Here is an 18,001-nt window from a genome sequence, read left to right on the forward strand (position 1 = left end):
TCATACAAAGAACACTAAAAAGTCATTAAGAACAAAGAAAATGAGCCAAGTGCCATGGTACACATCTGTAATTCCATCTATTTGGGAGAGGGAGGTAGAGAATCATAAGTTTGAAAACAGTCTATTCAACAAAGCAAATTCACATCTCAAGGAAAAAAACCCATGATAATAATAATAAAAATAATAAAAATGGCATAAAAATAAAAAGTTCACTGAATGAAAAAAAAATCAGCACATGCAATATAATGCAATTATTATGTAATATAAAAAGCCCAAAAGAAGGAGACATGAAATATTTTCCAGCTGGACAAGGTAGTGCACATCTGTTATCCCAGAGACCCAGAGACTCGGAAGGCTGAGGTAGGAACTTTACAAGTATAAATAAAGCCAACCCCAGAAACTTAGTAATATCCTGTCTCAAAAAAAAAAAGCTGGGGATGTAGCTCAGGGGTAGAACACCTTTGATTCTATCCCTAGTACCACCAAACAACAACAAAAAAGAAATATAAATATAAAATATTAACAGCACTGTCTCTGGAAAACATGATCACAGATGAATTATATCTTCTACCTATATTAATATTTTCCAAAGTTTCTAAAATGAACATAATTTTGCTGCATGTAGAAATTTTTCAAGATACAGTAATCCCTCACCTGTGGTTTTGCTTTCTGCCACTGTAGTTACCCATGGTCAACAAGGAGTGTAGCACAATAGTTATTTTAAGAGGGACCACGTTTATGTGATATAAGTTTCACTACAGAGTATGATTATAACTGTTCTATTTGATTATTACTTTTTGTTAATCTCTTATTATATGTAATTTAGAGTCTTTTAAGTAGTAAAGTTCTCAAGAACTACAATTTGAGAGAGGGATGTCAGGAAAAAGGATAATGGATTACATATAGAAAGAAGCAACAGGAACTGCACAAACAGAATAAAAAGAAAACATAAAGATGACAAACTTTTCATCTAATTAAACTTTTATCTCTAGACTGACCCCCCCAAAGCACTCCCCCTCCCCCGTACTTACTTACATCCAAGGCAACGCTGGTTTTATAATTACATGAACTAAAAATATGGGTTTCCTAGTTCATATATTTCACTTTCAAGTATCTATATTCTGTTTAATTACACTAAAGGGTTCTATAAGGCAATGAATGATAATGTCTCAGTATACTATCTTCCTTGAGATTTAATTGTGGTCAGTTACCGGTGAGTTCACTGCCACTTGGAGAAACACAAAAGAATATCTTACTGATATCACACAAGCAGTAAGTCTGAAGGTGAATGCCAAATGCAATGCCTTATGAAAAAAATTTCTAAATTATATGAAGTAATTTTTAAATATATACAATAAAATCCATAATTAGTTATCTTTAATTACAAATTACACTGAACATAAAAGACACCTTGATATAAATGTCTAAATAAAGATATTTCATCAAACATGTTTATAATTCAGTATATAAAAAAGGTTTTCTTATACAGCCAGGGTAAAAAAATATTACCTCATTGCTGAAAGCCTCATGCTCAGGAACTACATCTCGATGCTGGTTTTGAGAAACTGATGTACTGACAGAAACAGATACTGTTTTTGGTGAATGGAAGGCACTGATGAGATGACTGAGAGGAACTGTAACCTAGAAAAAGATAAAAGTTCAAATTGAGTAATGTGTTTCTTTTTAAAAATAAAACCATCTCCTTTTCCTTGAAAGGATTTAGGCTATGTTAAAAGTTAAACATATAGTGCATAGCAAAAATATACACTGAGTTGGGGCGTATACAGCTCAGTGTAAGAGCACTTACCTAGCATGTGTGAGCCCCTGGGTTCCATACCCAGCAACACACAAACACATGTGCCAGCAAACAAAAGTATGTCAAAGACAGTATTATTCATTTACTGCTAGTGGGAAGATATTTGGGTCTATTCATTCAGGATACTATTCTTGATATATGAATCAAAAATGTTTTAAATACATATATTTTTTTCTTATTCCAGCAATCTACCTTCTAGGAATTTATTCTTAAGGAAATAATCCAACAAATGCTTGCACATGCAGACATAAAAATTTTTATCAACACATTTAAAAATAGCGGAAAACTGGAGAAAAGGGAGTAGTAAAATAAACGACACTATACCACAAAATAAAATATTTCACTGACATTCCAACCCAGGGCCTCACACATGCCACGCAAGTGCTCTACCACTGAGCCAAAACTCTAGCCCCTCCAATGGCTTCTTTTCCAACTTACAGAGTTAAAAATAAAAGCCAAAATCCTAACAACTATGACCTATAAAACCTTCCATGGTTTGGCACTTTATTACCTCCTACCCTAATGCTCCCTGTTTTATTCCTTCTGCTCTAGCTCTACTGGCCTCCTTGCTATTCCTGGAAGATACCTAGCAGGATCTTATCTCAAAGCCTTTTCACTGTTTTTATTCCCTCTTGTCCAGTTAGTAATATAGCTTGCTTTCACATTCCCTTCAATTCTTTATTCAAAAATCATCTTTTTAGGAGTCCTGTCTCTAGCCACCCTAATATTTCAATGACCTTTCCTCAAAAATATGTCTTACCCATGTTCTCTATTCTATTTTTTCTTCCTGGTACTTTTCGCTAACACTTTAAATATTTACTTAATTATCTGTATAAAAATCTGTCTCTGAGTATTCACCACACAATTTCCAACACCAGTTTGCTGCCCAACAATTCAACTTTAACACTATCTACCAGGAGGAGTTAAAGAGACCCCATAGGGTAAGGACTCAGTCCCATGACACTGTCTCCACTTCTGATGCCAGTCAGAGGGCGTGATCATTTGCTAGAAAGGCTAACCGATGTGATTCTGCAACTTGTATTTGGGGTAAAAAATGGGAGTTCATAACCCACTTGAATCAAATGTATGGAAGATGATATGTCATGAGTTTTGTAATGTTTTGAACAACCAATAAAAAAATAAATAAATAAAAAAAGAAAGGCTAACAGAACTCAGAAAAAAAAAAAAAAACTTTATGTTTACCAGTCTCTAAAATAAATAAATAGCCAGATCTATAGCAAGGTCTAAAAGGGTCCCTACTATAGGGACTCCTGTCCCCAGTCAGGTGAGACACCCCTCTACATGGATTGTATGCACACATTCACCAACCCAAAATAGGGTGACTTTCCCAGTTCAAGAGTTACTAATGGAGCTCAGTTTCCAGCCTTACCCTCCCCTCTCCAAAGATGAGGAAATTAAAGTACACTCTCAAACCACTTGGCCTTTCCCTGACTAGTCCCATCCTCAGGCTATTTACAGATTGAAGTCATTTTATTAGCAAAAACACAGATGTGATAAACAAGTTTCCCTGAATTTTAATAACTCATGAAATCCCAACAATTTTAGAAGCTATGTATCAGGGAGATTACAAAAACTACAAAAGTATTTTTCATTATACCATATTCTATAACCAAATGGCAAAAAAATTATTTTCCCTATTTCATTTTTTTCTATTTTATTCAATACTGTATCCCTATGTAACATCAATACATACAGCGACAGCATTAAATAAATATTTGTTGGGTAAATGAATAAACAAAATGGGTTCTTAGTATATACCAGGTCTTCTAGTTATCTAGTGTAATCCTCCTAAGAGTCATAAAAAATTGTTACTATTTCACTTCTTGTTAAAGTTTGAATATTTGTCCTCTCTAAAATTCACATTGAAATTTAGTTGTCATTTTAACTAGTTAAGAGGTAGAATCTTCAAAAGGTGTTAGGTTTCATAGCAGTGGGTTATCTCCTCTTCCTCTGTTTTACACGATGCCTTTCATCGTGTGGTATGTACTACCATGTTGCCAGATTCTGGCACCTTGAAAATGGATGTCCCAGTCTCCAGAACTATGAACCAATAAATTTCTATTCTTTATATAAATTACAGAGTTCAAAGTATTCAGTTTTAGCAGCAGACTAAGATACCTCCTATTTAATAGATGAAGACAACAAAGATTTAGATAGATCAGTGTCATATCCAAGGTCAAACAATTAGTATGAGTCTAACCCAAAGTATCTGATTCAAAATTCCAGTTAAAAGGCTTCTTATTTCAGAGCTATTGATACAGAAATAAGTTTATGACACTGCATGAATAAAGCAAACTATAAAGTAATATTTTTAAGTATGCATTCCCTTATTAATAAAGAGGGGGAAAGGGGTGGAATTTATTCTAAAATGTGTATCTTGAAATTATGGATGATCTTTATTTTCTTTCAGCATTTTTGGAAGAATATTATTTTTTGAAGTCAGAAACAGTAAGTTCCTTTTAAACTACAGGAATCAAATACAAAAACATATGTTATCTGCCTATTTCTTTGAAAAGGCTTATTTTAGGGATAGGGTGTAGACCAGTGATAGAGCACTTGCCTAGCATGTGGGGGGCCCTGGGTTCAATCCTCAGCATGGAAAAAAAAAAACAAAAGATTGAGCTGAGTGATTGAGCTCAGCTATGTCTTCCCTATTTCTAACATTTAAATTCAAGTGTATTCAACCAACTAAGCAACTAGGAATTCCAAATATGTTTATAATCCTACATAGCATAAATACTTCAGGGTCCTGTATTTGAGCCCAGTTAAGCCAACACCACACAAAATCCTTTCACCAGCTCTACCTACTTCACATAGCACCAATTCTCCATCCAGCCAATCATAAATTCCCTTAAAACCAGGAGTTCTTGATGTGAACTAAGAGTTTAGTTTCAAAAAGTTTAGCACTGTAGGCCAAGTCAGACCTGTTTTAAAAACAATTGTTAGGACTCCTCCCCAAATTATCATCTAGGCAAATAGCACCTTCCTGTATTCAGTTGATCAAACCAGAAACATCTCTCTCCACCACCTCTCATGAAATTCTACTCTTTGTTCAAATAAATTCATTCTCTACTTTTACAAGCATTGCCACAACTTTAGTGGAGCAACACCCTTATCCCAAAGTAGTGCAATATAATTCCACTCCTGCCACTTCATATTCTCCATAAGCAAGACAGCAAAGTGATTCATTAAAAAATGAAAATCTAGGCCAGGCACCATGATGCACACCTGTAATCCCAGCGACTCAGAGGCTAAGACAGGAGGATGGCAAGTTCAAATCTAGCCTCAGCAACTTAGGCCCTAAGCAACTCAGTGAGACCCTGTGTCTAAATAAAATACAAACAGGGCTGGGGATGTGGCTCAGAGGTTGAGTGCCTTAGAGTTCAATTTCTGATACCAAGAAAAAAGTGTGTATATATATACACACACATATACATATATGTGTGTGTGTGTGTGTGTGTGTGTGTGTGTGTGTGTGTGAGAGAGAGAGAGAGAGAGAGAGAGAGAGAGAGAGAGAGAGAGAGAGAGAGAGAGAGATTGTTTTAAAACCTTCAATTGTTCCTTTCAACTGTTTTCACTTAAAATAAAATCCAAACTCCCTAAACTGCCTTAAGGCTTCTCTCCAATCTCATCTCTGGCAATCCTTCCCTTAATCTTTAATGCTCTAGCCACCTAGACTTATTTTTGTTCCTCCAATCTCGAAATATCTTGTCCACTGTTCACCTGGCTAACTCCCTAATCATCTTTACTTCATATCACTAGTAAGATAAAATTCCATATTTGCTTTGTTCTTCTGCTGCCCAATAACTAACCAACCACTTCATTTTCTATTATTCAGCCAGTACTGCACTCGTACAAAAAAGGAGGGAGAGGAGTTAAACAAAGGAACACAACCATATACTTGAAATAAGAAAGAAAAGGTATCAAAAAAATTTAAATCTGAATGTTCTCAAAAAAAAATATTTGTCTGCAAAGCTCTGAGCATTCTCAAAAATGAAAAAAAAAGAAAGAAAGAAAGAAAAGGAAAAAAGAAATCTATCAAAATGTGGGGCTGAAGCTGTGTAGATCAGTGGTAGAGCACTTGCCTAGCATCTGTGAGGCACAGGGTTCGATCCTTAGTACCATATAAAAATAAACAAAGGCATTCTGTTCATCTATAACTACAATAAATAAACAAATAAATCTATCAAAATGTTACCACTAATGAAGTGTCCTGAGAGTACAATTTTATTCAATGATTGCAGACAATGGAAAAACTGTTGGTGCTATTATTGGTCTTTTTTATATAACTCAAAACATACTACTATCCTTGGTCTTTTTATATAAACATACACATCTCTAAATGTAATTTGAATTTTTGACAACTTTGGAAAAAGTATCCCAGTTCACCTGTTGAATTGGCCTTGTTCAGAAATTAACAGTCATGTTGGTCTAGAAATGTTAAGCTTATTTCTTTTCTCTGTAAAGGGGTAAGATACTGTTATTAAATGTATGATCTCATCTATGCGGGTGTGATTACAGAAACTAATAAAGTATTCTTTAATGAGAAAAAGTTGCCATCAAAAGAAAAAAAATTTTTTTGAAGTGAATAAAGGGCAAAACATTGTCACAACTGATAATCTTTCAAAGAGGGTCAAAACCCTTTAGAATTTTTCTCCCCCCTCTGGCTTAACTTTTGTTTCATTTGAGGATGAGGCTGAAATCAAAACTTTAATGGCAAATTAACTACACCAAAATTCATAAACTGGACATGATGTAATCCCTGTAATCCCGGGAGGGTGAAGCAGAGGAGGAACCAAATTCGAGGCCAGCCTCAACAAATTAGCGAAACACTGAATCAAAATAAATAAATGAAAAAGGCCTGGGGAAGTAGCTCTTTGGTCAAATGCCTCTGAGTTCAATCCCCAGTACTCAAAGAAAAGAAAGAATACTTATTAGTTTTTTCTAACCAAAAAGAAAAAAAAAAGTAGTTAGTCAAATTATTATAGAATGTTTGGGTTAAATTCACTTGCAAGGAGAAAAAAAGAGAGCTCGGAAAGGATGGAAAGAACATTACTTTTACATCCAAGAGGAGACATTTCCCCAACCCCCAACCCAGAATGTCCGGCCCTGAACAATGCATGACGGGTTCTCTACCAGAAAATTCCACGCAATCAATCCGATAAGCCCAGATCTCCATCACGCTTATACCGCGCCTCTCCCCTCGAACCCCATATGCTTAGCTGTCAGCCTTCAAGGCTCCGGTCATACTCTCTTCGTTATCCCCTGATCCACTTTCAACCTCGGGACTCTGCGTGGGCTAATAGTTTTCCTCCCTTGGTTCGCTTCCCAGAAACCGATTCCACGAAGGCAACTGGAAAACATCCGCGGGCAGGGCCGCAGAAAAACACGCTGAAAGTAGGGCTCACCTGGGGCTGCACCGTGCTCGTCAGGGAAAACATCTCCGGGCCCTCAGCGACCTCTCCCGCCTGCCGAAACTGTTTTCCGTTCTCGGCCCGGCAGGGAGGCGCTAAGCCCCCCTTTTTTCCCCTGTCTCTCCCTTCCTTTGCCCCTTACGCTTCTCAGAAACGGAAAATGGCCTCCCCTTCCTACAGCTGCTACAACAGCAATCTGCCCCGGAAGGCAAGGCGTTAACGCAACAGTACTTCCGGGGCAAATCGGCGCCCCGCCTTTTCAGAGACGTGAGATAGTACCACGTCCTGCGGGCACAGATTGATATTGGCAAGGAACGGAATCCCTTAGGCTGTTTGTAGCGTGGATTTACCCCACTTTTACAAGGGGGAACAGCATGCACCCTGTTGAGCCTTTCTCAGGCTCTCTGTAGCTTCCTTATCCAACATATTGTACTGAAGGTTGCTAAGAAGGTTTGCGGGGTTTTTTGGCTGCAATAAATCTAAACTTCTTCCTGTTGGTCTTAGCCTCTTTCCGTCAGGCAGATTACATTTTGTGAATAAATTCAGGTAACAGTGTCGGCTACCCGCCTCCTGCACATCCGGTTTCACACGTTCGGTGGCTTCCCTGGCTTCCAAACGTCATCTCGGGCCACTGCTTTCCTGAACAGACCAAACAGGTCGGGAAGGGCGGGATAAATTGCAGGTCTGGACTAGACCTGGGCAGGTTCCTTGCAGACTCGTTGGGAGGCGGGGAGACATCTTTTCAAATCCCGCGATTCAGATTCAAGTCCCAGTTGTCCCTCTTCTTGTTGGCCAGAGCTATTTGAACCTCCTCCCTCCTAACAAGATGTGTCAGCGGGCCGTGAGTCACCGCCTTCGAAATTTCTGTGGGGAACTCAAGTGTTCCCAGTGCCAAGACCTCACGCCCATTGGGCAACTGTACTTATTTAAGGGAGGTGACAGGGCGGGGCTGCTTTGGACTCGGCGGGACGGCGCGGTGGCGCGGTGACGTCACGGACAGCGTGCGGTGTGGGCGGAGCCTCACTTTGAACCCAGTTGGCGGGATTTGCGGCTGGGAAAGGCCGTGGCGCCTGGCCGGCTGTCCTCCTCTATCTGAGCTGTCCAGCGATGGAGTCCAACGCCCCGAGCGAAGAGAACGAGAGAGGCGCGGCGACAGGAGAATGTTTGAATAAGATCCCGGTGCCAAGACCGCCCTCCATTGAGGATTTCACCATAATGAAGCCCATTAGTCGCGGCGCCTTCGGGAAAGTGTACCTGGGACAGAAAGGCGGCAAGTTGTATGCAGTGAAGGTAAGAAAGTCGAGGAGTAAAGAAAGGGAAGGCGTGCAGCCGAGCGACCCTCTGTTGTACCTTCTGACTTGGGCAGGTTCCGGGGCTGCTGCAGTAATTAGTCTGGACCAGCTTGCTGAAGCCTGCAGAACCTTGCGAACTGACTTCTGTTTGGATTCCGTCAGGCGTGTGGCCTCTGCCCTACCCTGCCCCGCCCTTCTCTCCACATCCTAGTAGACACTGCCCAGTGAAAATAGCAAAACTTGACCCCCTTCGCCGTAGCCAGTGTCAACAAATGAGAACACTGAGGCCAGAGGAAAAGGGACTTGATTGAGGTGGTCAGTGGTCCTTTAAAGCTACAGCCATGATTCATGCCTAATCCGAATTTGACTCATGTTTCTAAATCCAAAAAGTTTTAAGTAGCTGGTGATGTCTTCTTAGTTTGTTTGCTTTGACATACAGATACGCTGAAATTTTTCTGTCCCAGTTTAATTAATTTGTAGCCACTAATTTAGAGTTTGATCCTAACCAGGAAGAAGCTACATGACTTTCAAATCTGCTATGAAATTGTTAAAATTAGTATTACCTATTCATTTTATGTATCTTCTGGATCCTTTTTACTAATATAGCCTTTACCAGGATGAAGGTTGGAATTTTCATTGTTTGTAATAGTTGTTTTCATTCTATATTTTTTGATATAGATTATTTGACCTGTTTATACAACCAAAAGGTCTCATTAAACAAATCTCATTTTTTTCTGTTCACACTTTCCACTCTGAGTCTAGGATATATTTCCATTTAAAGAGCAAGATGAAACGTGTGCTAAGTCAATCCTTTTATCCTTAAACCAATATATATCATTCTTAAAACCCTTAACATGTATTTGAAGTTATTCTGTCCATTCTTGGTTCTCAACCACTCCCAAGGATTCAGTTTATTCACACTTCAGCACTGAGTGAAGGAGGTAAAGGAAAGGAAAATCCAACGGACTGGATGAAATTTGAATTTCCTGTTAGAAAATGCCAAGTGAATATTTATCACTCATCTCCAAATTATACTTGCCAAATATTAAACAATCTCCTCCACCTACTATCTAAACTCTGAACCTCCTGTATTCCCTTCTCCATTTAATAACTCTACCATTGCCCCTGTCCTTTGGACTAGAAACCTGAGTCAATTTAACTTTCTTCCACTTCATTTGTGTATCATACCTCCTAATTAGTACTCACAATTCTGCCTTTCATTCTTTTTACTAACCCCTCCTTCCATTCCCAAGTTCTAGCAACACCAATTGGACTATCCCCCTAACCTATGTATTTTCTTGCCTTGGAGCTTATGTTTATGTTTGTTCTCCTTTAAGTGCTTTTCTTCCACCCTTCTGACTCTTCACCTATCTTGTTCTTGTATGAAGGTTCATTTTTGCTCTCCTTCAAACCTTTGATCTTTCAGACTCATCATGTTGAAATTTATTGTTACTTGCCTTATATGTTCCCAAGATTTTTGCTTTTCCTTCTACCGTACATAGTAATCAACCATTATCAATTGTTAAAATAGAAGCAGCAATTAATTTGTTAAATAAATATTTGGGGATATGGGATACAGTAATGAACAAAGCAAACATGTCCTCACAGAGTTCCCAACCCAGTGGAATGATAGGTGAAATCACGTTATAAGGTTCCTTTGTCAATTTCCTTTAGTTTTCTTAAGGAAAGGCAGTAAGGCTAGAATTTATCATGTATTAACGGATGTATTAAATACTAGGTAAATGCATTTTTCTTGTAATAGTAATGATAATTGATCCCAGTGTGTCTTACTGTTCAGTTCAGAGCTCCAACTTTAATGTAGATCACACTTTTGTTTCTGTGACAATTACCCTGAAATTCAAAAATACAGTTAGTTGTTTTCTGTAAGACAGCATCTGAGACTTTCATTAATTCTAATCATTCTTGCTCAAGTGAGGCAAACAAACTTCCAACATTTTGATTCAGTTCCTTTCTGCTAGAGAATCAGAAGTTTAAAATAAATAAACAAATAAAGACACACACACGCATACACATACATACACGGATGTGTATATGTATATATACACATCCGTGTATGTATGTGTATATGTATGTATGTGTATATGTATAGTGCTATTACACTGTATCCAGGTTCCTGGTTATCTGGGGAATAATTAGGAACATTACTATCTTTTGACTTTTTTATAATAACAGAACAGAATCTCTTCTGTAAACATGCAAATCAGTCAGGGAACATTTATTTAATTCTTTTTCCTTGTCAAAATGGATATGATAATTTTGCCATTTAATACCAAGATGAGCAGTTCTATGTTGAAAATAATGGTTTGATGCTGTTTGTTTGACCATCTTACTAGTTTTCTGGTACCATTTCCTGGTGGCAGTGTGAGGTGTGAATAATATCTGTTTTTTCTCTCATTTTTATGATGGCAATGTTGGAACCTGAGGACACTTTGTAATAAAAAATAAAATGTTTTTATTGTCATGTGTTCTATTATAGGTTGTCAAAAAAGCAGATATGATCAATAAAAATATGACTCATCAGGTACAAGCTGAGAGAGATGCACTGGCACTAAGCAAAAGTCCTTTCATTGTCCACTTGTATTATTCACTGCAGTCAGCAAACAATGTCTACTTGGTGAGTAAATAGCTTTACATTTTTTCTTCATGGACTCAGCCATCCATATATGAATTCTGACACTCAAGAGCTTTATGATTTTGGCCAGGTTGCCAGTTGTATTAGAGTTCTCCAAAGAAGAACACCTAATATTGTGTGTGTGTGTGTGTGTGTGTGTGTGTGTGTGTGTATGTGTGTGTGTGTGAGTGTGTGTGTATGTACATACATAACAGACACAAAGATTTACTTTAAGCAGTTGGCTCAGAAGACCATGGGGACTGGCGAGTCCAAAATCTGCAAGGTAGGTTGTTAACCTGAAGACCCAAGGAAGGATTGAAGTTGTAGCTCTGGAGGCAGAATCCCCTTTCCTCTGGGGATATCAATCTTTTTTTCTCTTAAAGGCCTTCAGCTGATAAGGGCTAATCACATCATGGAGGTAATCTCCTTTATCAGAGTCTACTGATTTAGATGTTAATCCTATCCAAAGAATTCTTTAGGTCGGTTTTCAAAATTATGTCTAATTTAAGAACTCTTCTGGTACCTGAGAATTTAATCCATCTCTAGTCTTTTAGCAAATCTTCAAGTATTTTAGACTGCTGTCAAATGTGGTATAAAGATTTACTAGGATAGGCAGAAAGTTTGGAAAGTTTTTTTAAATCTCTTCTGGAGATGTGGGGAGTATCTTTTTTTCTTTGCATAAGGACTAATTAAAAAAAAATAACATTTTTTGACAAACCACAACTTTAGTCAATGGTAAAATGTTATCATATTGTAAATACTATAATTCTGCTTTTTCCACTTAATGGTAACCTCATCATTTTCAATGATAACAGAATTAATAAAATTATGAATTTCATAATTCCTTTAATAAATGTACTATTGATGAATTTGTTTTAGGATTTTCCAACTATTTTATTGTTCAAAACTGGAATGAATTGTAAATTACAGTACTTGGTTATAAAGAACTCCTTTATGTGGGAGATGAGACATAGTGATTCAGAGGGAAAGGAGTTTGAGTGAGGACACAAATTTGTGTTGGAATTCACCTTCAAAGCCAGGTTAAAGAAAGCCCCTTTAGGAAATAAGATTCAAAGAGATCTTTTTAGAGTGGGGATGGAGATCTTTTTAGAATGATTCATTATCAGAGTCAAAAAGAAAAAATATATACTATGTGTACTAAGAATAGTTTTTGTATTTTTAAAAGTTTGGAAATACAAGTATTTTAAAATATATAAAAATTATATGAAGGGCTGAGGCTGTAGCTCAGTGGTAAAGCACTTGCCTAGTACACGTGAGGCACTGGGTTCAATCCTCAGTAACACATAAAAATAAATAAATAAAATAAAGGTATGGTGTCCATCTTAAAAAAAAAATAATATGAACTTGCCAGGCACAATGACACGCTTATAATCCCAGGAGGATCGCAAGTTAAAAACAAGTCTCCACAAAAGCCAAGCACTGAACAACTCAGTGAGACCCTGTCTCTAAATAAAATACAAAATAGGGCTGGGGATGTGGCTCAGTAGTTGAATGCCCCTGAGTTTAATCGCTGCTACCCCCAAAAAAATTATATGAAATTTGAAATTCAGAGAGTAAATAAAGTTTTATTAAAACCTAGCCACATTCTTTTGTTTACATGTCATCTACGCCTTCTCTTGCACTACAACAGCAGACTGAAATAGTTGCAATAAAGTCCTGTAAAATCTAAAATATTTACTATTTAGAACTTTACAGACTATAAAGGGAACATTCATTTATGCTGTATCCAAAGAAGGTAAGGGGTTATTTAATCCTTTAGTTCTTCCTGAGGTCCTCTAATACCTTTACAAATACTGTTTCATATGCAATATGTATGACCCCCTTCCCCAAAGCCATGACAACGGCTATAACATCAATTCTAATTTAGCTCTATGGGAAACCAGGAATTTCCTGAAACCAAGTCCAACAGTGAGTGAAAGAGCAGGTCCAAGAATTGCTTAACTTGGTAGATTTTTTCCAAAGGTTATGTCCTAGAAATAGTAGAAGTAAACAACTATAATATTTTTCTTTCCTTTTTGGGGAGGTGGGGTGGGCAGGGAGTGATTGCTAAAGATGGAACCCAGGGCTTGTACATTCTAGATAATACTCCACCACTATTTTTACTTATATTTGAAATTTATTCCTATTTATCTGTAAACCCTATCTTGTCTACCTAACTTCACCATGGGTTTAGATCCTTGATACTCCAAATATACAGACAAGCAGCATCAGCATCATCTGGAATCTTATTAGAAATGCAGAGGTCTGGGAATGTAGCTTAGTGGTAAAACACTTACCTATAGCATTCATTTTTGAGACCCTGCATTCTATCCCCAGTACTATCAGAAAAAAAAAAAAAAAGGAAGAGAATACAAACCTCTCTCCAAATCTGCATTATATGTCTCATCTGGTAGAAGTAACTGAGAAAGATTCAGCATACTTTGTAATATTTTTGTCAAAAATACATAACCTGGCTGGGCATGGTGGTATATGCCTGTTATCCCAGTGGCTCCAGAGGCTGAGGTAGTTGGATCTTAAGTTCAAAGCCATCCTCAGCAATTTAGTGAGGACCTAAGCAACTTAGCAAGACCCTGCTGAAAAGAATAAAAAGGGCTGGGAATGTGTCTAATTGGTAATGCACCCTTGGGTAAAATTCCTGGTTAAAAAAAAATGTATAATTTGAATCAAATCATGAAGAAATAATCAGATAACCCCAAATTCAAGGAGATCTGTATTCTTAAAAAAAATGTATCATACAAATATTCTTTTAAAATGTTTTTATCCAACAAAAAGAAGGCTGAAAAACTGCCAGAATGAATATAACAACTAAAGCCATGCATGGGCCTGGCTTGAGAATGGAAGTGAGGAAAGATGCTAATAAAAGACAATATTGTAATGGTCAGAGAAGTTTCAGTGTAGATTATATGTTAGATAATAGGATTATCTTGGTATGAAATTCATTGAATGTATTATACTCTAAACTGGACATGGTGGCACATGCCTGTAATCCCAGTGGCTCAGGAGGCTGAGGCAGGAGGACCATGAGTTCAAAGCCAGCCTCAGGAAAAAGCAAGGCGCTAAGCAGCTCAGTGAGACCCTATCTCTAAATAAAATACAAAACAAAGGGCTGGGGATGTGGCTCAGTATTTGAGTGCCCCTGAGTTCAATCCCCAGTACCAAAAAAAAAAAGAGCATTGTACTCTAGTTACATAATGATATCTTACTAGGAGATACATGATAAGAAATTTAATGGTAATAGGTCATGAGCTTTTCAGCTTTATTCTTGAATTTTTCAGGAAAAATTTTTAAATTACACATTGGCTGGAAGTAGTAGTACATATGTTTAGTTCCAGCTACTTGGCAGGTTGAGGCAAAAAGATCTCTCTCTTTTTGGTACTGAGGATTAAACCCAGGGGCACTGAGCTACATACCCTGTTCTTTTTTATAGATTTTATTTTGATACACAGCCTTGCTAAATTGCTTAAGGCCTCACTAAATTGCTGAGGCTGGCCTCAAACTTGTGATCTTCCTGCCTTAGCCTCCTGAGTTGTTAGATTACAGGCTTGTGCCACCACACCCACCTCAGAAGGATCTCTTGAACCTGGAGTTGGAAGACAAACCTGGACAACATAGCAGGATCCTGTCATTGGGGAGAAAATAAATAAATAAATATATATATAGGCTAGGGTTGTGGCTCAGCGGTAGAGCACTAGCCTAGCAAGTGTGAGGCCCTGGGTTTGATCTTCAGCACCACATAAAAATAAACAAGTGAAATGGAGATGTTGTATCCAACTACAACTAAAAAATGAATAATTTTTTTAAATATATATATAATACATATTTGGTAATGTTTCCATTGATTTTTTAAATTAAATGGTTTAAATTTTAAAATTTACATGCATGTATAATAAATAACGCTTATGTTGATTATATTAACTGGTTTTAATCTATAAAATATTAATATATAATATACTGAAAATTTATTTTATATACATTATGAAGAAAATTAGAATATCTTCCATATATAACTAGATAAATAATATATGAAAATACTCTAATAGTCTTCGAATTTTTCTGTAAGTCTGGATTTTATTCAAATTACCCAGTTTAGATTTTAATTAAAAATTATATAGTAACATGTGCAAGCCTGGTATTAATATGTAATGAATGATAATAGGAAAATGTGTTTTAAGTGCTGGTGATATAGCTTAATAGTAGAGCATTTGCCTTTTTATGGAATGCTCTGAGTTCAATCCCTAGCACTGCAAAAAATTTAAAAGGAAAACAAAAAAAGAAAATGTTTTGTTAATAGAATCGTCTTAAAATATATGACTATTATGCCCAAATACTTTATTTTTAAATTATTTTATTCCACAACATTAAATTTCTTTTTCATAGATAATGGAGTATCTTATTGGTGGAGATGTCAAGTCTCTCCTACATATATATGGTTATTTTGATGAAGAGATGGCTGTGAAATATATTTCTGAAGTAGCATTGGCGCTAGACTACCTTCATAGACATGGAATCATCCACAGGTAAAGATCACCTTTTCTCTAAACTAGTATTAAAAATACAGGTAATCAGATTATTTACCAGAGGTTACAGTCTCGAGACTGAGGCAGAAGGATTACAAGTTTGAGGCCTGCCTGGGCAACATAATGAAATGTATCTCAAAAGAAAAAAAAAGTTTGACTGTCAAATATTTGTAGTAACCACCTGCCCATATTTCCAGGTTATCTTAAGTTTAGTAGCAACTCATACGAGTTTACAAATTCCATTAACTCTTGTTTTACCTTCCTATGTTTTTATAGTTTTCAACATGAACATAGATAGCATTTTAATATGAGGAATATTGAATTCTTTTCTGTTCCTACCATAACATGCTATATTGTGAACCTTGCTGATTTACACTGTTTTCCTCTGTACAAAGAATGATTATGTGACTCTACTCTGTTAAAGCATAATTTTACCTCATTTAAAGAGAGAGATGTATTTTGAATGACTTGAGGTTGATTTTATTTAATGAGATTATTTGTATTAATGGATAATGACAAAGATAATCTAGTTAAAATCACTTAACATTTTTGTAGATTCAAATAATACGAAAAAGATGTTTTTGCTTTTCAGAGTTGTTTTCTGTACTTTTCAAAACTACCAATGAGTGCCTTTATTGTAAAGGAAATACATTTGCCTCTTCTATAACACTCTTTCTCGCTCTCTCTTTTTTCACCCTGGACATTCTAACATCAAAACTCCATTTTTTTAAAGTTATCCACTGTGCCTTTTGTATGTGCAGGGATTTGAAACCAGATAATATGCTTATTTCTAATGAGGGTCATATTAAACTGACAGATTTTGGCCTCTCCAAAGTGACTCTGAATAGAGGTAAGAAAAATAACAGGTAAATGTGTCTTTTTAAAAGTCCAATAAATTTTAGAGACATTAACTTACACTATTTTCTTTGTTCATTTACATCAAATAAAATTGATGGTTATTTATTCTAAAATAGGCTAGAAAAATGTAATAGTGTCTTTTTTTTTCCATAGCAAATGAAAAACTTGGTGGGCAGCTCAGTGGTAGAGTACATGCTAGCATGTGTGAAACCCTGGGTTCAATTCCAAACACCAAAGAAAAAAAAGATGAAAAATGGGCATGATTCTTCTTCTTCTTCTTCTTCTTTTTTTAGTTATAAATGGACACAATACCTTTAGTTTATTTTTTTATTTTTATGTGATGCTGAGGGTCAAACCCAGGGCCTCACACATGCTAGGCAAGTGTTCTACCACTGAACTACAACCCCAGCCGATGTGATTATAGGTCCTTGAAAAGCCTTTGATGTTCAAAAGGAACTCAGAATTGCTGGTCTTCTGAATTTTCTCCCTACTGAAACTGGTCCTTACACTTAAGCATCAATAAAATGACTAAACTATTAAAATATGATGAAGTATTAATAATAGCTGAAAACTAATTCAAATATTTATGGCCATCACTAAGTGATAAACAAACACAGGAGCAAAGAAAATGAACACATAATTCACACATATGTATATATGAGAAAATATGTTCATTTCACTAATAGTGATTTAATAAATGTTAATGTAAAAAATTAACCATCAGAGATGGAGTTGTGGCTCAGCAGTAGAGTACTTGCCTAGCACATTTGTTAACAGGAGCACGTGCAAGGACCTGGGTTCTATCCATGGCACCACATAAAAATAAATAAAATAAAGGTATTGTGTCCAACTACAACTAAAAAAATGAATATTAAAAAAAAAAAAGTTTAACCATCTGCTTTGGGGTTGTAGCTCATTGGTAGAGCTCTTGCCTAGCACATGTGAGGCACTGGGTTCGATCCTCAGTACCACGTAAAAATAAAATAAATAAAAATAAAGGTATTGTGTCATTTACAACTAAAAATGTTTTTAAAAAATGAACCATCTTACACTAATAAGTATATATCAAAAAGGAATACTGATGATCTAGTTAATGAGACTACAAAAACTGTTTTTTGATGGGCATTATAAATTAGCATAGTGCTTTCTAAAGAAATGCTGTAAATATTTTTTTTAAAATGGTTTTAATTCTTTTTGATCTTATGTTTTAGAATTTATAAGGAAATTATTCAAGAGAACAAAATATATGCAAATAAAATTATTTGTAGCAGCATTGTTTCCAATGGGTAGAAATAAGAAGTCACTTAACTTCATCACAGAAACATGGATAGATGATAGATTGTCATCTTGGAAACATATTGTATTCACTATTAAGAAGCATAGAAGTAGACTGAGGATATATAGCTCAATGGTAGAGCATTTTCCTATCA

General features: G+C 36.3%; 2 protein-coding genes across 3 annotated transcripts in view; one reads left to right on the top strand and one right to left on the bottom strand.

Moving 5' to 3' along the window:
• Positions 1–7,458, bottom strand: part of Yme1l1 (YME1 like 1 ATPase) — a 45,663-nt gene extending 38,205 nt beyond the window's left edge. Inside the window, exons 1-2 of the mRNA XM_005320267.4 lie at positions 7,246–7,458; positions 1,510–1,641 (exon numbers count right to left, since the gene is read on the bottom strand). Coding sequence (XP_005320324.2) covers positions 1,510–1,641; positions 7,246–7,278 — 165 coding nt within the window. The 5' untranslated portion in view covers positions 7,279–7,458. The remainder of the gene's footprint in view (positions 1–1,509; positions 1,642–7,245) is intronic.
• A 50-nt stretch (positions 7,459–7,508) lies between these two features.
• Mastl (microtubule associated serine/threonine kinase like) overlaps positions 7,509–18,001 on the top strand; it is a 31,834-nt gene continuing 21,341 nt past the window's right edge. For both annotated transcript variants that reach the window (XM_040278142.2, XM_005320265.4), the window contains exons 1-4: positions 7,509–8,541; positions 11,041–11,178; positions 15,574–15,713; positions 16,475–16,563. In XM_040278142.2, coding sequence (XP_040134076.2) covers positions 8,359–8,541; positions 11,041–11,178; positions 15,574–15,713; positions 16,475–16,563 — 550 coding nt within the window. In that variant the 5' untranslated portion in view covers positions 7,509–8,358. The remainder of the gene's footprint in view (positions 8,542–11,040; positions 11,179–15,573; positions 15,714–16,474; positions 16,564–18,001) is intronic.

Source organism: Ictidomys tridecemlineatus, chromosome 10, assembly GCF_052094955.1.
Source record: "Ictidomys tridecemlineatus isolate mIctTri1 chromosome 10, mIctTri1.hap1, whole genome shotgun sequence".
Taxonomy (NCBI): domain Eukaryota; kingdom Metazoa; phylum Chordata; class Mammalia; order Rodentia; family Sciuridae; genus Ictidomys; species Ictidomys tridecemlineatus.